The sequence below is a fragment of the Salarias fasciatus genome, chromosome 2, assembly GCF_902148845.1.
Source record: "Salarias fasciatus chromosome 2, fSalaFa1.1, whole genome shotgun sequence".
Taxonomy (NCBI): domain Eukaryota; kingdom Metazoa; phylum Chordata; class Actinopteri; order Blenniiformes; family Blenniidae; genus Salarias; species Salarias fasciatus.
This window is the reverse complement of record NC_043746.1, coordinates 14,739,743-14,758,462: the sequence shown is the minus strand read 5'-3', so window position 1 is coordinate 14,758,462 and position 18,720 is coordinate 14,739,743. Positions and strand designations below refer to the sequence as shown.

Below are 18,720 nucleotides of genomic sequence, written 5' to 3'. Positions count from 1 at the left end.
TGTAGGGCCAAATTTAAACATTTAAATGGAGTCATTTGGCTCTAATGCCACAGGTCCAATACTGTAGCTGTGCAGTCATTTGACCTGATAATGAAGACAGGTCTGTCTTTTTAGATTCACAAATTTGTAACGGTCTTTCTTTTTGAAAAGATTTAGCAATTCCAAATTCAGGTGATTCAAGTTTTCCAAAAGAAACTGCCAAAAAAAAGTGAAACATCAATGTATATGTTATATTATTTGTACTTTTCAAAAACACTGGAAAATATAGTTTTATTATTTGATGACCCAGCCCAGATATAATCGAGTTACATTGACAGCAACTAGAAAAACTTCTATAAACGTCTATTAAATCAAAATACATAACTAATTAAATCAAAATCGTCTCTGAAACAAAATAAACATTTTGCCTTTTGTAAATTAATGCTTTTTTGTTTTTTAACAAAAGCAGTCCACAGGATAAATATTTCATCAAAATTAAGTTGGTGGAACTTGTAGCTCAGTGTTTAAAATTTTGATTTTCCCTTGAACTCCCCCTTATTTACCCATTCCTGCTTCTTTTATAGTAATTAATCCTAATCGAAGTGTGTTTTGTTGAATGAACGCTTCATTCCTGCAGACTCGTGACAGACACCTGTGCGGGAGCGGGAGTTGTGCGCGCGCGCCGTGTTTACGGTAAAAGCCGCTTGTTGATCCCGCCCTCTCTTTGATAGAAAACTCGGTGATGTCGCTTCGTCTTTAACGAGCTTGACCCAGAACCAGGGGAAGGAGGGGAGAAGAGGGAAGAAAACACGAAAAAGACGGAATAGCGTGGAAGGGGTCGGGTCAGGTTTTACCGAGAGCAGGTGAGTGGCTTTTATAAACGCTACAGGACGTTTAATATGTCGGAGTTGCGGAGTCTTGTTTGTGTTATCCACAGATAGTGGGTGCACTGCAGCGTTGGCAAGGAGTGGTCACATCATCGACAGATGAGCAGCACGGCTAATGTTAGCTCATCGTGCTAACCCGAAGTTAAAGTCCTAATCTTCATCTCCTTCACCCAGCGTGCCTTTCCTGTTAGAAACCCAAACATGGCTTTGATAGATTTGTATTAAAATGTGAATACAGCCCGCGGTAGCTTTGAGGGCCGCTTAGCTCAGCACCCGCGAACTCTTGCGGCTAATCTGTGTTTGCTAGGCTACCGCTAGCCCGGCTGTTGGCAGCGCTCTCTCAGGGCTATGTGGGTTATTGTGATGCTAACGTAGCGAGACAGCCAAACCAGGTCACACGGGTGACGAGCGAGCATTTGAGTCAACACGGGGCTGATTTGATCTCCAACATTGTCATTTATTCGAATCGTGGCGTTAGCACCAGCAGCCAGTGATTCAAACGCGTGAGTCTTTGTTCGTGAGAGTCAGTTTATATCGACGGCTTTTTGTTTTTTTTTTCCTCGCTGCCCCACATTGGTGTCTTACGTTAGCAAATCGATTGTGGGATTTGGCTGGATCCAACAGGGCAGTGCTAGCTACTGCTAGCTCCTCCAGATGGTTCACGGCCAGATCCTGCAAAGGACGAGAGATTTTTCGGAGTTCAGTCTGGCTTGAGGGGGTGACGATCAGGCGGCTTCACAGCAGCCCGATTACCGCCTGCTCCACCAGCTTCGTGCACATTTACTGTTATTCCCATGAAAGCTTCGACGATTTAGGCATTAAAATTGCGATTTTCCAAACAGTTGATTGCGGCACAGTGCTCATATTGTGGATTATGAATCAAGCATTACAGTCTGGTATTGCTGTTTATGTTAGAGCAGATTGCATTACACACTCAAATATTTGTCACTTATTGTTTCTAACGCTAGGTAAAAAAGGAGATGAACAACACTATCAACTGTATTTTCTGCTTTTTTCCCCCCTCTGATTTCTTTTAAGGAATTTCTCATATTTCTTCTCTTGAATTTCACGTGTTCTTCTGTCAGCTGATACCTGGAGGCAAATAATGAACAGCCCCTCCATTAAAAACAAATATTGTAAGCAGCGAAACAGCACTTCCAAACACAGGAATATTTATACCTTTACTAACCAAACAGTTGAGTAGGAAGCAGAAACATAATTAAATCTATTTTCAGAGCTCAATAAACTCTTTGAAATGTGAATTGAAAACAGCTGAACTTGCTTTACTGGGCCCTTGAGCTGGGAAGAGGAAGTAGTTCAGTCTCAACTTGACAATGTATAGTTTTTGGTTTGTTTGTTTTTTTTTTGGTAACCAGGATTCTTTTTTTTTTTTTTTTAATCTGTGTATATATTTTTAAGGCTGCTTCATTGCTTGACCTAGTTAAGCAGTTAATGTCTTGTTTTTAGCATCTTCTGTCAGGTGCTGACAGTTTTATCAGAGACTAAATTTCATCACATCACCTGCGATCGCTGTTGGAAAACCTCTGGAGAGCCCAGACTACCTGAAGGCAATTGTAAGCCTTTTTCAGTTGTTTGACAAGGTTTAACATTGAGCTGTTTGATGTGTTTGATTCTGTCTTGTAGTGGTGGTGGTCTTCTGTTAGCAGTCGATTTCACAGCCTGGGATTGGTCATTCGTCAGTCTGTGAACCTGTTTGATGGGTTCTGGATAACTCATGGGTGGGAATAACTGTCAGCCTGAATACAGCGCAACTAAACCAGCTTTTCCTTGTAAACACTGGTTTCAAGTAGGTACACGTTGTGGTGTAGTTTACCGCCATTGCTGTAAACTCCAGATCTATCGTGGTTTATGTTTACATAATGCTCGTGCGCCACAGGTATTGCCTACTATGGATTTGGATTGCTACAGGTGTCACAGCATTAATAGCACTGCATGTTGGCTTTTTATGACTGTTTATCTCCAAGTCAGTGTTTGATTGTTGATGCATGCTCCCAACAGTGACTCCTTTTGTGTCTGCTGTCTGAAAGGTGAGCAGGTTAATCCACAAAGGGCCTTGTGTGTCTGTGTGTCTATGTGCGCACATCACGTGTGTATGTGTTAGGGGGTAAGTGGATTAGTGGACTAAAGCTTCAATCCCATTACAAGGCGTGCACATCTTAAACCAGCACCAGTGGCTTTGCACAGACGATCGACAAATAACAGTCTTGTCACCTGAAGTTGCGTGAACAGATGTGCATTTTGCCATGAATGTGTTGTTCCAGTCTGAGTTTTTTCTGAGTGCAGCAGGTGTGGACACTCACTTCCCCAACCAGAGTTTCGACAAACGCTGCATTGTAGGTTACGTGAGCCCAGGATCACAGATGTCTTCTGACAGGGTGGAGTGAGTCATGCTGACTGATGGCTGCAGAATGGGATGGAGATATCTGACTCGTGGTGTGTCAGGGGTCGATCATATGCTGCTGTTGACTTCAGCGGTCATTGCTTGACGTTTTAAACTTTTGATTTACTCAAGACAGTCAGGCGTGAACCTTTCGGGAAAGACACAGTTGGGTTTCCTTTTGAGGTTACTGGTTGTGTGAATGGACAGCTGTACATGTGATTTTAGTTTTGTTGTGAAGGAATGCCTTGCTTTCTTTGTCTTTCTTTTAGTGTTCAGGGATATATATTTTAATCACTTTGGCAAAAAATGGAATGGGAATTATTAAACTTTTAGTATATTCAAAGACAGATATTCTCAAGAAGTGAATGACTTATCAATTTGCAGAAAGACTTAATGGCATTAAACTCTGTCTATTTTGGTGATTGTCGAACAACCACCAAAGAGGAAGAAAAATTTTCTCACAGGTTCTATTTTATCAGCAATGTCATTTCAAAATGGAAATGAGTTGCTTGTCAGTAGTTCATAGTGCTGACTAATGGAGATATCTTTTAAAAAGAGAAGAGAAAGAAGGGGATGGAGAACAATATTAGTAAAATAGGAAGTGGCTTGTGGTCGCATGATCAACATATTGGGCATAGGGGATTTTACCCACAAAACAAAAACATTGATGGTTTGTTTCTTCCATTAGGGTAGGGAGCATTAATGTGCGTGTCCTCAAAGCTCTCACGGTTTGTCGATTAGCAGTTGTGTAAAGAAAAAGGTTTCATGGTAAGCCAAAGAAGCCATCCCGTCCCTTTACACATCTCTTGATGTCGAATTCACAACATCCTGTTTCTCAGGAACTGGGTGAGAGGGGAGAGCAGAGAGGGGAGTGGTGGTGGGACAACACTGATTGTTTTCATTGTTCAACGAAACTCACCGATGACTTTCAAGGCCAAAAGTAACGGTGAGAGAAGCAGACGGCGAGAGGACAGAAGTCATTCCTGCATTTGGAGCATTTTTATTCCTCCCCACCCCCACCCCCCAAGAAACGCACAGAAGCTCCATTGCATGCACAAACTCTCAAACGTGTCCAACGATGTTCGCCTTGCTGTCGGGCTCTTTTCACACTTGTGCTTGTGCTCTCCGTTGCACAAACTTCTCATTGTTTGACCACCCTCCTGGACTGACAGCTGCAAATTCCCTTCTGGCTTTAGTCAAAACGCACACATCCACACGTACACAGTTCGACTTTCTCTGCTATGGTTGCCAAGAAATATCAATCTCACTTTATAATTTGACTTGTCAAACGGACAGTTGGGCTCATTAGTAAAATAAGATACCTCACAGCCTGTCAGGGATGGTTTTCTGTGTGTGTGTGGGATAAGCTGAGGCCGTGCTGTAATGTGGTATAATAATATCAGAAGAAAGTGCGCTCAAGAGAAATGACTTGTGTGTCACTGTGACCAGCGAGTTTTCCTTGAAATGCTGCAGCAGCACAATAAACACAGATCTCTGAATGCTGATTAACCAGTGTCATGCTAAGGTCGTTTTACAGTGAATGAGTGGGTGGGCTGCTGCTCTCAATTGGCATGAGACAATGCTAGGAATGTGAGATTAGCTTTTATCTTTTATTTAGCCCTCTTTCCCTTATCTCCACCACCCCCTTATGCCCGAGCTCCTGTTACCTCTTTTTCCCTCATCGTCTCTTTTTGTTTAATTTGTTTGTGGCTCTCATGCGCTTGCCACGCTGTCTGTTGTGGATAGTATCAGCCCTGCCCAAGCTATGACCATATATAGACATGTGTGGATCGGTTCAAGAGTTTGTGATTTACTCAGGTAGGAGTAATGACTCGGGTTGAGTGTGTCTGTGACATAATGTCTTCCTGTCAGCTTGCCACTTCCCACAATCATGTAAATCCTACTTTTAGTCCGTACAGATTCTTTTGTGTTGGGAAACTCACTTTGGACACTCCTTGTTTTCTCATCAGGCCTTCCCACTTTCCTCCCTTTTTTCCCACAGTCGGCACTCCCTAAACTTGTAGTTTTTTTGTTTTGTTTTGTTTTGTTTTGTTTTTTTCATGAAGGATGAAAATCATCTTTGTGTGTTTGTCCAAGTCATGAATTTGAGTAGCAAACAGGATCCGATGGTTTCATTCAATCACACAACATTATACCAGTAAAATTACCTTTTAGTACTCTGTCTATGGTGATATCACTGCCTCTGTCTTGGCTGAAACTGTGAGTCACTCGTCACATCTCTTCAACTTATTACACCTTCGCTCGTCTCTCTGTTTGCACTTGGTAATACTTGGCCCGTCATACACATACACACCTGCTGCCTGAACTGTATATGCAGGTACCTGTTTGTTGCTCAAACTCTCAACTCTCAGAAGTGAGCGTGTGCTGGTTCGCTAGACAGAGAGACGCAGATGCTCAAATTTGGTTGCCCCTCCTCTACCTCGTCCGACCGGTCATACAGGTAGATGTGTGGCAATATCTGCATTTATTCACCCTACAAGCGCAGGGCGTCTGAGTAGATAAGAGGCTCTGCCTGAGTCGCCACTCTTGAATTGTTTGGCTTTAACGCAGCTGTCTTTGAACTGAGATGAAGGGGATGTAAGGGACGGCACAAAAGGCAGTCAAGTTGTAGGTACAAGACAAGCGAGCTTGAAGAGTTGTGCCAGAGGAAGATGAAGGCTGATTAGAGAGAAAAGCTGGAAGACAAACCAAATAAGCAAGGGTAAGCTTTAGAAGGAAAACAAGAGCTGATAAGAGGACATATGGTTCTCAAAGGCCTCTGCTATCTGGAGAACACTGTTTCTCTTTATGCTGACGTTGGATGTTCCCTGGCCCTGATAGAGCTGCAGGTTGGTCAGCTTCCCACAGCTCATGGCTGCACACTGGCCAAATGTTGAGTAAATACAGGGTGTGTCCAAAGGACTACTGTATGCTTCTGTCTCTTGCTGCGCTTCTCTGCTCTCAGAGCAAATACAACTCTGTTGACATACTTGTATGGTATTCTCACTATGTTGCTGTTTTTCAAACGGAGGTGCCTTCACTAATACGCCTTTCCCTCTCTCTCTTTCTCTCTCTCCCCCCCTGTCTGTGGTATTCTCTTCCCCCCGCCCCTCTGTTTCTCTCTGCAGTCCACTCCTTCTTGTTTCTGGGCTTGGTGGTTCGGCGACCTTCCACACATGAGCAACTAGAGCAGCCCCTTTGACCTCTGCGTGATCGCTCACCTCTTCCACCAAGCCACGCCCACAGGTGAAGGTGTGTATTTTGGTATTTCTCTCCACCGATTTGAGATGTTTGTCTGCTGTGCTTGAGGTTAAACCAGAAAAAAGAAGCATGGCATTTTTCTGTGTTTGAATTTTGCTCCTCCATTGTGTTTGACTTCCGAGTTTAAAATGCTCAGAAGTTCCTCTTCACATATGGAACAGCCGACATCCTCTTCTCTGACAAAGATATAAAAAGATTATGCGGCTGATACATGAAAGAAAACTAGTGATTCCTCTTCAAATTTCGGAACCCAAAATAGGATTTTCATATGCAATCAAAAAGACAGCACTTACACTCACGAGCTCTGTCCATCTACTTTTGAAGGTCTTTTACTTTGTTGTTTATTAATGTCATCTTAGAGGCCAGGCCCTCTAGAAGACGCTTCATGTATTCTTCATGTGGTTGCAGAAGAGGTCGATGTGATACAGACAAATACAATATTGCTTTAAATGCTGCGACATGGAGTTTAATGTGCTGAAAAATTTATGGTCATTGCAGCAAGTAGGCTTTTAAAGATTCACACTCTTCCTTCTTATCATCTCTGCTCTCCTTCTCCACTGTTATCTTTTATTATGTCTGCTGCCAGGCCTCAAATACACAGTGCTGTATTATGAGATTTAAATGGCACCGGTGGGATAGTTTATCTTGTTGTTGTTTCCTTCATTCTCTTGAAATGATTTCGACAGTCATAAGGGAGTCATAAGGTGGAGAAAATTAGGAATGAGAGGGTCCAACATGCTAGGGTTTTAGCAGAAATGCGTCTTGACGTTGGCGACTGCTTTAGTTTCTTTATGAAAGCCGGCGCAGGGGATCAACTCTTGTGCAATCCTCACAGTGCCAGTAGCTTTCCAAGAAGGCATCTCGGCGTCAGTCACCAAGCAAGATCAGATAGGGTGAAATAACCCCTCCTATCAGCAGCAGAAATCCTGCATCCTTGAGATCTTGCTGTTCTTTGGAGTGCCTGCACTTGTTGGACCCTTTCTCCCTGTGGTCTCGTGCTCCTTTGAGGATGTATGTATTTGTGTAATGCCCCCCTCTCTCCCCTTGGGGCTGTGTAGTGTGTATGGAGCAGTGTGAGAGCGCAGCAGCTCTGCTGGAGTCGGTCAGGGAGCAGGAGGTGCAGTTTGAACAGCTGACCCGGGCGCTGGAGGAGGAGAGGAGGAGAGTGGGCCTCCCTGCCACCAGCCCCTCTGCCCTGGGTCGCCCACTCCCTCACATGCAGGTAACCCCACCCCCCCCAAAGAACCCAAACATCCCCATCTCAGGCCTCTCACAAGTGTGTCGCCTTCATTTTTCACTTCAACATCAAGTACATGGATCATCATTCCCTCTTGCCTTTCCATTGAGTTCATGTTTCATTTTTGTACTTTTTGAAATTCCTCCATTGGTCATCTGGCTGAATTCTGTTGGCCTCCACCATCAGTCAACAAGTTTGTGCCTGTGTGTGTTTGCATCTTGTTTCTTTGACCCTCATCAGCACAAACATCAGTTCATGCCTGCTCCGCTGTTCACATGCCTGCGATGATCATCGCATGCCTTCTGTGTCCCTCACCGGATGCTCCCTGACACGCACGTCTACCTTTCGTCAGCCCCTGTCATGGAATTTCAGTTATTTTCCTCCTTGTTTGAGCATGTCACGTTACGAAATGTTGTCATTCGTTGTGCATGTGTCACACAGTCCCGTTGTCCAACTGAGTTGCTTCATTTATGTTACATTTTCATTTAGGCTCAAACTTTCAGTTCTCGTCTATAGTAATGACTTTATTTTTTTGTTTTGAACATGTATTTAATCAGTTGTGTTGTAAAGTATTGGACTGAGCTTTTTCTGCCCTGCATATTAAACTTGCAACACGTGTAGTGAATACTTTAATTGCGACCATGTTGGATACTTGTCTTCAGATCTGTCTGTTTTGCTGATAAAGCCCCACCCCATCATTCATGCTCTTGTTGAAAGATGGAAAGATTCTGTTTTTGGGAATCTAATCTTTCCAATTCACAAAGAAATGGGCAGAAATGAAGGATTTATTGTGTTTGTTTGTTTTTGTTTTTTTCTGGGTAGTGGCAGATGAATTGCGTTTGTTTTCGACATGGTTAATTCAGTTGATTTCACTGAAAAGTGACTTCTCTTTTGGCTGATAAGTGCAACTTGAAATTTGGTGACATTGCCTTTCAGTGATCTCTTCTAAGCTGAATAATTTTATGACTATTTTTGCTTTAATGTCCAATTTCATGGTCTCTACCACTTTGCAAGCTTTTGTAGACATGCCACAGTAAAGCTCGCTCTCAAGGAACCTAAACAGGCTTTGCAGTGATCTGTTAAAATTATTTTGGAGGTTACTTTTTTTGAGAGGTTGATGTTTTCAGATTTCAGGAAGAAAGTCTGCTGCATGACTTAGTGACATGTACTATATGTCTCTGTTTTGTGTCACTAAATCTTTGGGAGTCTGACAGGAAACTTGTCTATTTGGCCTTGTACTCATTGTCTGTTTTATTACTGTAAATATTAGTGAAGATAAACATGGCTGCTTTGCCTGCGTCTTTCCAAGTGTACGCAGTAGTTGATTGTAGATTAGTTTGCATTATAGAAAGAGACTGTAGAGGAAATGTTGCCCCGCTCTGGCTGTTGTGGTAAAGACTGCACTTCCGATTGCTTTTTTTAAAACAGCCTTGCCTCCTTGTGGACGTATTAGGTGCAGTATTGTTGCTGATAAATCTAACTCTGTGTGATGGGACGATCAGCCAGAAACTCCCAGCATTTACAGCTGTAGGCTGTGACATTTCATCACGCTGTGCATTCCCAAGGGTCGTCCAGAAACCGTCCCAGTCAAACAGCGTGACAGTCAGTGATTATGTAAGACTCTGGTGCAGGAGGAAGTGGAGTGTGAAGATGAATGGCTGCTCTCCAAATTGTCGTCCTCTGTGTCTGGCAGTGATTCACAGACCACAAACATGCTGAGACGATTTGATCAGTACTGAATGTGCTTCAGTGGCAGTAATTTCATCTGGGGTCGTTGTGAGAAAGTAGATCGTCGCTCGGAAATGATTGCCTTTAAATTATCTTTTTGTGCGGATTTTTTTTTTTTCAGCAAATGTTTGTAATATTTAAAATGTTTTTCTCTTTCATCCCAGAACGGGCGTTTAGGTGATGCAGACATAGAAAGGCTGAAACTGACTGACTCATATATAAACGGCACACAGGTATGTGTTTGTGTGCAACCATGCATGAAATGAATGAGTTCCTTTGCGTTTGTTCGTTCTTGGTGAGGGTTCAAATGTGTGGTGTGTGTGCTCACAGTACAGAATGGTGGACCCTGCACACGGCGCTCTTGATGAGAGCTATACGCCTGAGGATGATTCCCATGAAGTGCACTCGGTCTTCTCTGAGGAAGGAACCACACGGCGGATGGATAACGGGGTAGGTCATCGTGACACTTTTCTGTTGATTTGATGGCGGTGATCACATTTGATTCAAATCTAAAATCCCCCGAAACATCTTGATGATCGAGTTCTAATGCTTTCCTCCTCCAGATGAAGAAACCAATCTCTCGCACCGTGCTGCCCTCTGACTCCATGTCCATCGATGGAGGCATGACGATGCCCGGTATGGGCATGTACAGCGCCACACTTGACCGGCCCTACAGGCCGCCTGGTGGCGGAGACTACCCCACTGCCACCGTACCTAGAAATTACCACTATGGACCAGTGGGCGGCTACGACGACTACCGGGGAGGTCCGCCATCTGAGGCATACACCAGTCTAAGCAGGGGCTCACACATGGACGATCGATACAGGTTCGTTGCATTCACATTCTTGACAAATGTAAACTTCTATGTATTCATCTGTCTTGCTGCCTAATCTATATTTGAGGCATGTGCTGCTAGAGCTGTTCCAACTGGCTCTGGGAAAAAGACAGGGTAAACTCTGAACAGGTTTCAAGTCCATCACAAGACAAATACAAAGAGACGGGGATTTTTACTTCCCTCAAAGTGGCTGCTGTAGCATTAACTCATAAAAAGATATTGCCATCACACTGAACCCATTCTTTAGTCTTTGTTAACGTATAAGCGTTTGTCAACTTGATGTCAACAAATGCAGAACTGCACCTCCACGTTCTGCATCGTATTGTTCTGTGGAACTGATTCCACATTAGTCACTCCCTCCTCTCTCTCTTCAGGCCGGTTGATGGCTACAGAACCCTGGACTCCGGTTACCGGGCCCCAAGCCGTCAGCAGATGGACCCGTATGCAGCACAGCCCCAGGTGAGCCGTGGAATGAGGGGCATGGGCTCGGCGATGGACATGCGGTATGGCCACGGCCCCTACGGTTTGGAGGATGATCAGCGCAGTGTGGGATATGACGACTACGGTATGGGGCCTCCGCCTATGCACCCCGGAGGCTACGGTACCATGCCGCGCCTCGGGGCGGGCCCCGGGGGCATGGACAGACGACGGCTCAGGTAAAACAGAAATGTTCTGATCTGTGTTCAGCGTATTAAGCCTAATCTCCGATTTCCTAAATGACGGAAAGCAAATGTTGCGCTGTGACATGCAGGAGTTGTGAGGACACTCTGGACGGGGACATGGGAGGAGTCGACCCTTATGCTTGGGGCGTTCCCATGACGATGGAGAGGGGGAGCATGGCTTCCTTGGACAGTACATTGAGAAAAGCTCCTCCCACCTCATGGAGGCAGCCGGAGCTGCCAGAGGTCATTGCCATGTTGAACTACCGTCTGGACCCTGTCAAGACCAACGCTGCTGCCTTCCTCCAGCATCTCACTTTCAAAAACGACAAGGTGAAACCCCCCCTCTCAATATAGCAGCAGTCAAATAGGAATATTACCCTTTCTCTTGGTTTTAATAGTTTCAATGATCAGTGATCAGTAAAGCTCATGAGTCTATACCAAATATGTGTGCAGGTCAAGTCAGAGGTGCGTCGCCTGAAGGGCATCCCAGCCCTGGTGTCGCTGCTCGACCACCCCAGTAAGGAAGTGCATCATTCAGCCTGCGGGGCGCTAAAGAACATTTCGTATGGGCGGGATCCTGACAATAAGATCGCCATCAAGAACTGTGACGGAGTGCCTGCTCTGGTCAGGTTATTGAGGAAAACTCGCGACCAGGACCTCACCGACACCATCACAGGTACCTCTCCTCACACCGGGGACAGTTTTCAACTTCATTTTACATTTTTTTACAAAATGATCATTGAGTTAATTATGTCAAACACTCGTAGGATTGTTTTAGCTTTGTCTGAACAACTCAGATAAAAGTGACAGATGTGCAAGGTGTTTCTACAGTTTTAGTTAATTTTTTAAACTCTTGCTGTCGTATTAACTGTTGTTATATCCTCCCAGGCACCTTGTGGAACCTCTCGTCACATGATTCAGTGAAGATGGAGATTGTGGACCACGCCCTGCACGCCCTCGCTGATGAAGTGATCGTTCCACACTCGGGCTGGGAAAGGGGGAGCAACGGAGGAGGAGGGGAAGAAAGCTGCAAACCACGCCATCTGGAGTGGGAGACCGCCTTGACCAACACTGCTGGCTGCCTTAGGTATGCCAGGGATCCAGCAACTCGAAGCGGCAAAAAAAGAGACTTATTTTGAGACGTAAACATACAATTATGTGCTTCTCTCTTGCCATCACCAACAGGAATGTGAGTTCAGAGCGCAGCGAGGCCAGGCGAAAGCTGAGAGAGTGCTCGGGGCTGGTGGATTCACTCATGTACATCGTCCAATCACAGATCAACCGCAAAGATGTGGATAATAAGGTTCAGTGGACATACTCGATGACAGTTTATAGATTTAATGTGGGATGAAATTCTCCTCGTATATGAAATGTTTTGGCACTTTGTCTTCCGACGTCATGATTTTTGTTTTTGTTCTTTTGCTTCTTGTCTCGTGTAGTTGGTGGAGAACAGCGTCTGCCTCCTGAGGAATCTGTCCTATCAGGTTCACCGTGAAGTCCCCGGCTGTGAGCGCTATGCGGAGACCATGCCCATCGGCCAGGGCCCGGCTCCGGCCAAAGGTGGCTGCTTCGGCTCTCGAAAAGGCAAAGGTCAGTATCGGAGCGCTCCCGCAGCTCAGACGTGCACAGTGCGGGTGATTCGCTGTTGTAAGACGGGCGGCTGCTGGTCGGTTTGAGCTTTGTTGTTGGCGGGAGCACCTGTCGCTGTTTTTTCACACTCTGCCAATGTGTCCCCCTGTTCCTCTCCTCCCTCCTTTCGCCTTCCCTTCTTCAATTCTTCCTTCCTCTCTGCTGTGTTTAGATGAGTGGTTTTCCAAAGGTAAGTTTTTTTCCTATCATGAATGTTGGAACTGTTGATCTCGTCCTTCATTTATTCACTAATGAAAAACTTAATGACAGAATGCCTTAAAAACAAGGTTGACCTCCTCACCGCAGTACAAGCGCATGATCACTCGATGTCACACAAACGGCACTGCATGCTGACCTCGCCTGCGCCATTGTTTGCATGTTTTCATTTTTAAGTAACGAGTCGCCCTCACAGAAGACTGAGGACATCTGAACGCTCATCTCACCAACCGACCCCAGATTCTTTCTTTCAAGTAACTAACTTTTCCTGTTCTTTTTCTTTTTTTTTTTTTGCTAACCTGCAGGAAAGAAAGATGGAGACGATGGAAGCGGAGATCAGGTTGACATTCCAAAGAGGACAACGCCTGCAAAAGGTAAGTCTTATCATCCTCCATCCTCCTGTTCAAAGGATTGTGTTAAGATTATGACCTTTTTTTTTTAATTTTAGTATTTCAAACTCAAAATACAAGCTGTATCTGAAGGGTTTTTTTTGTTTTGTTTTAGTTTAAAGTATCTTCAATAACTACTTACACAGTTGAGTCTTATAGTTGCCGCTGCCTCAGACTCTGCTGCTCAAAGTGTTGATGTAGGTTTTTAATCTCTGTTCAGAACAAATGTTGATATTCCTTGACACGCCCCTCTCTTGTGTGAACTCCAGGTTTTGAGCTGTTGTTCCAGCCGGAGGTGGTTCGAGTTTACACGTCGCTGCTCAGAGAGAGCAAAAACCCCTCGGTGCTCGAGGCTGCCGCTGGTGCTGTTCAGAACCTGTGTGCCGGCCGATGGACCGTTAGTACCTTCACTTTTTTTTAATTCATCATTGCCTAGTGAGCCTGAACTGTGCCACCTTTTTTGTAATTATTCAGTTCAGAATTTGATCTGAGTTCAGATCGTTTTTGCATTTACGATGATCTGTGTATCCTTAATCGTCATGTCTCCCCTGTGCGTGTTTCTCAGTACGGACGGTACATCAGAGCCACCGTACGTCTAGAGAAGGGTCTCCCCATGATGGCGGAGCTCCTGGCCCATGGCAATGATCGGGTGGTTCGCGCAATGTCTGGGGCACTGAGGAACCTCGCCATCGACAACCGCAACTGTGAATTACTCGGTGAGATGGCCGTTAAATCTCCGGACGTCGTGTCTACAGCTGCTGCCTCGTTCAGAGCCGACTCATGTTGATTACATGTGTTCATCCTGCAGGTTTGCATGCAGTACCTCACCTTGTTGCCAACCTGCCCGGTGGGCAGAGTCAGTCTGGACGCACTCTGTCAGAGGAGACGGTTGTTTCTGTGCTCAGCACGCTCGCCGAGGTGCTGGGCAACAGTCTGGAGGCTGCGAAGACCCTCCGAGCCTCACAAGGCATCGAGAGACTGGTGCTCATCAACAAAGACGGGTGAGAGCTGAGGGATTGTCATATTTAAAACTGCATTTTTGAGTTGTAACGGTTATAGTTTTGTTACTATGAAAACTGTTAAAGCAGGACATGATTTTCTGATCGTAGAAGCATTTATCTTGACCCACTTTATCTAACGCTCTCTGTGTCCGGGCGTCCTGCAGCAAGCGCTCCGACCGCGAGGTGCGGGGCGCGGGCCAGGTGCTGCAGCTGGTCTGGGCTCACAAAGAGCTGCGGCGTCCTCTGGAGAAGGACGGCTGGAAGAAGACGGACTTCATGGTCAACCTGAACCCCAGCAACAGCACCACCAATGGGCCCAGCAGCCGAGCTAACGGCACCTATGAAGACAGCACCACCCCCTTACTGGACAGAGGTCAGTGTGAGGAGGAGAAGGAAGCACTTTATCCTGTTAAAGTGTTAAATGCTCCAATTTTATTTATTTATTTTTTTTAACGGGTTATTTAAAGGAGAAAAACAAAATGGAAGTCTGAGTTACAACCTTTTTTGTTTGCTTATAGGGGAAAAGAGGGACATGATTCCACTGAATGACCTTGGCCCTGGTTAGTACATTTATATCTGCTGCCGTTTTAACACAAAACAGTGTTTTTTTTCTTGATTAAACTTGTAGTAACGCCTGTATTTTCACGCTCTGTCAGAAGCCTACTCTACACTGGACCAGAGGGAGCGGAGACACACTCTGGACGAGACCACAGACACTTTACCGGTATTTACTGTTTCTGTAACACGCCCAGACCGGAGAGCTCACTTAACAACACTAACCCTCAACCTCCCGCACAGCTTCAGATTATTTCCCGACTCTAACCTTCTCAGCCTCACAAATTACTGACACTGATGTTTTCTCACTCTCACTTCCTGTGCATCACCTCTGTTTTTCTCTCTCTCTCTCTCTCTCTCTCTCTCTCTCTCCCGTGGTCGTCTCTCAGCGAGGGGTGTATGGGGGCAGAAAGGGCTCCCTGCCTCTTTTGGACTCCTATGATGGTTAGCCCTCCCCCTCCCCCTCTACCCCCCTCCTCTGCATGTAACAGCATGGTATGTCCAACTGACCTCTAACCCTGCATGGGGCGTTCGAGCTGTGTTCCTCTGTCTCTTTTAGCGCTAGAGCCTCCGTGCTACCTGGTGTACTGAAACACAGGCGGAGGTCTGTTGTTCTGATGCTTATCTTTGACACCCCCGATGTGCCGTGTTCACGCTGGTATAGTATGCCGCAAGGTTCTCCTTGTGCATTGTGGTTCATGTAGTCTGTTGTTGTGGAGTCGGACTGACGATAAGGGTTTGAATTTAAAAGAATAGTAAGTTTTGTTTGAACAGTAGCGCTGTCACAATATCAGAACCTTGAGCACTCAAATTTTTTAAACATTTTTGCTCAAATTAAAATAGAAATACTTTTTATGTATTTTAAAGAAAATACTTGTGTGGAGCGTCTTTAACTGCAGCATTTTAGTCCATTCACGAAGGTTCCTGCCAGCTTTTAGCATTCATGCTAAGAAACGATTCAGCTCATAGATTCAGTCTCTATGGGTATTTTTAGGTGTTGAGCCCGAACGCAGCTGCAGCTCCTTCATTCATTTTCATGTCAAAGATGTGTGAGGAACTTCCAGTTGTCTGACCATGAGCACATTATCCAGAGAGTGAATTGACTTTTACACTCTAAGTAGTAAACGTCTAAATATGTGTCTGAGGGGGTGTAAATGTCTTTGAGTGGCAGGATTTGAAACAGTTTTTAAGACTGTCTTTATTCTGTAAAGGAAGATTAAAAGGAATTTAATTACATAGGAAATTTATTCTGGTCTCAATATGAAATGTATCTACATCAGTTGTATCATAGTAACTTACATTAAATAAGGTGAAAGAGGCAGTTTTTTTTTGAAGATTGAACTCGGCTCCTATCACAGAATGAGTTTTGTTCCCTGGACGGTTATTGTGACAGCTCCACTGTGCAACATGCCATACTTATACCACATAGTGAGCCTTTGTGTTGCCTTCTCGCTATATATCGTCTACACATTTTCATCCGTCTCTTTTGTGGGGACGTTTTTCAACCAGTTTTTGAATCCTGTCTTTGTTTGTTTGATCTTCAGAAAAACTGATAGTGTGCATCACCCAGACTGGGCCGTCCCTGCCCTACCACTGCTACTGAGGAGAGAAGACCCACGTATGCAGACTCTCTCCCTGTCGTCCCCTCCTCCGTCTCCCCCGTCTCCCGTCCCTCTCTTTCTCTTTTTGTCCCCACGCCGATGGGATCAGAAGATGAGGGTTGGCTTCCAAAGAAACTAGTTGTGTGTGTGTGTGTGTGTGATCCAACACACGCGTGTGCAGACTCGTACTCGCCTACTTTTTACAAACTCATTCAACTGTAGCAAGAGAAATATGCTCCGTTTATAAATGTCTCTGTAAAGGCAATCACCTTTGTTGACAATCATTTAATTCTGGTGTTGTCATCCTGCTTTTTTTACTTTACTTTATTCCTTTTTGTTTTGTTTTTTTTCTTGCTACCATCAACATTTCTGGTAAAAAAATTTTTGTCAACGTGTTGCTGCCAACACCCGCATCCTGATGACTTTGTATTTAGACCTGTGCGTAGGATATTATAATGTATATAAAAAAGATGGGATGACTGCATTAGTTTTGGCTCATTAATTTAAATTCCCCCCCCCCCCCCCCCCCCGTGCTGGGACCGTCGGGAGGCCGGGACGCAGACTGACAGACCGCCCTGTAGATTGAGAATGTTGTTTATATCGGAGTTATTTTCCTGTCTAGAGTTATTTTCTCTCTGTTTGGACGAGCACAGGTGTTGGGAGAGGGCAGGTGTGTGTATATTTGTCATACGGTGAACCTGTGACTGTGTGCGCGCGAGTGTGCGAGGAAATATGAATATGGACCTTTTATGAGCGAGAGTGTTTTTGCGTGACTTTATGCACGGACCAGACCCATGAAAAAATGCACGCTGATTATTCCATGCTGTCTTTTATATATAATTGTGTCCCTCTTCCTGTGACAAAACCTTTTTTTTTTTTTTTTTAATTGTCTTAGTTTTTATGTACCAGTTGCCTCTTTTTGTGTTTGATGATTCAGTTTCATACATTTTTGTTACTTTTCAAGTGGAAACATTAGTTACAGTTGCTTTATTTTGGAGGCTTCCTGTCTGGATTGAACCTGTCGGACCACTACAGCTGAACCAGCCTGGTACTGAGACGCGAGACGCTGTGAAGAAACACTACGAAACCACTAAAGTATATCGGCACACGGCTTCATGAACCCTGATCGTAACTACGCCTGCCGTAACGGTTACTCTCTCATAACGTAGAAGTTTTTGTTTGTTTTTTTTGACTGACAGGAGGAGTTCTTTGGGATAAATATATGCTCTCTGTGTCTGAATTTCTGAAAAACCTGCATTTCCATGTGTTCATTGTGCCCCGTCGTTCATTAAAAACAGGCTCCAGTGTGAACAGACCATTCAGGCATAGATCGTGACATTTAATTTAAATTGGGAGATGGATATAAAGCACATTTTGGTCAATGATCCACTTTATTTTATAATTTTTTTTAACCTTCTTTCCTTTTGTGTCTATTTTATTTTGGGATTTGTATGTCAGGGAGTGGTTGGTGTTGTCATTATGCAATTTTGTTCTACTTTTCAGTCCTGATTTTACAGCTTTTTTTTTTTTTTTTAAGGCAAAAGAGACCAATCATCTTTGTTTTTGTTTTTTACTCTTCACACACACACACATAGTATATTTGTACTGTTGCCTATCCATGTAAAATTATGATGTACCATTCATACCTGCCTTGGCTCTGAGAAGTTGCTTTTTTCAGTGAAGTATGTAACTGGTAATACTGTTTTTATAAATAAAGATCTTTTCTTAGACAAGCTCTGGTTGTGCGTGATTGATGTGAAAGTGTGGCGAGGAGGGACTCTCCTGTCACGTCGATAAACACGTCTGAAGGAAGTCGGCCTGTCTGTCTGTCTGTGTGTGTGTGTGTAATCTCATCTGCTCGCTCTTGTCGACACGAATGGCGAACACTCAAACTTGACACTACGTCTGATATTCGCTCGCTACCTTGAGTGACTCAGGTTTATATCTTACAGATAATGATCAGCGGCTCTATTGTCTGGTTTGTGTAACTTGGTTTGTCTCAGGAGTCAAAATGGGAAATTCTGCTATGAATTGTTTTCAGAAGTGGCTTTCAAACAGCCTGCTGCGCGGAGCGCAGTTCAAGTGTTGACATTCTGAACACGACTGTCGTCTCTGGTTACACACGGTGCAACATGTTGACACTCAATGGCGTTGTGTGTGTGTGTGTGACTTTGATAAACACTGGAGATATCAGAGGAACATGTGGGGGTCCATACAAGTTGTGAAAATGTCTTGGCCGTTGGAGGAGATGCAGTTTATCTGTAATGCATCCCACACACACACACACACACACACACTCGGACGCAGCTGCTCGGTCACGAGTGCGGCGAGTCCCTGTC

General features: G+C 44.6%; 1 protein-coding gene across 5 annotated transcripts; it reads left to right on the top strand.

Moving 5' to 3' along the window:
• The first annotated feature begins 706 nt into the window (after window positions 1–706).
• Window positions 707–17,102, top strand: LOC115404280 (catenin delta-1). Of its 5 annotated transcripts, XM_030113553.1 has the most exons (22): window positions 707–842; window positions 6,396–6,519; window positions 7,587–7,750; window positions 9,658–9,726; window positions 9,824–9,943; window positions 10,057–10,319; window positions 10,703–10,984; window positions 11,080–11,320; window positions 11,444–11,666; window positions 11,879–12,077; window positions 12,176–12,293; window positions 12,430–12,580; window positions 12,792–12,809; window positions 13,141–13,209; window positions 13,494–13,621; window positions 13,790–13,940; window positions 14,033–14,225; window positions 14,390–14,598; window positions 14,744–14,785; window positions 14,882–14,949; window positions 15,170–15,275; window positions 16,325–17,102. In XM_030113553.1, the coding sequence occupies exons 3-21, from the start codon at window positions 7,592–7,594 to the stop codon at window positions 15,227–15,229; spliced, it is 2,763 nt and encodes a 920-aa protein (XP_029969413.1). In that variant the 5' UTR covers window positions 707–842; window positions 6,396–6,519; window positions 7,587–7,591; the 3' UTR covers window positions 15,230–15,275; window positions 16,325–17,102. The 5 variants fall into 5 exon arrangements, with proteins under 5 accessions (XP_029969413.1, XP_029969429.1, XP_029969416.1 ...); XM_030113569.1 differs by lacking the exon at window positions 7,587–7,750; XM_030113556.1 differs by lacking the exon at window positions 12,792–12,809.
• Window positions 17,103–18,720: the final 1,618 nt, after the last annotated feature.

Excerpts from the sequence above, each read along its gene's own strand:
- LOC115404280 (XM_030113553.1), top strand. The coding sequence starts at position 7,592 with ATGGAGCAGTGTGAGAGCGCAGCAGCTCTGCTGGAGTCGGTCAGGGAG. Across the intron at positions 14,226-14,389 it reads GTGCTCATCAACAAAGACGG|CAAGCGCTCCGACCGCGAGG; the intron begins GTGAGAGCTGAG and ends GGCGTCCTGCAG. Across the intron at positions 14,950-15,169 it reads AGACCACAGACACTTTACCG|CGAGGGGTGTATGGGGGCAG; the intron begins GTATTTACTGTT and ends GTCGTCTCTCAG.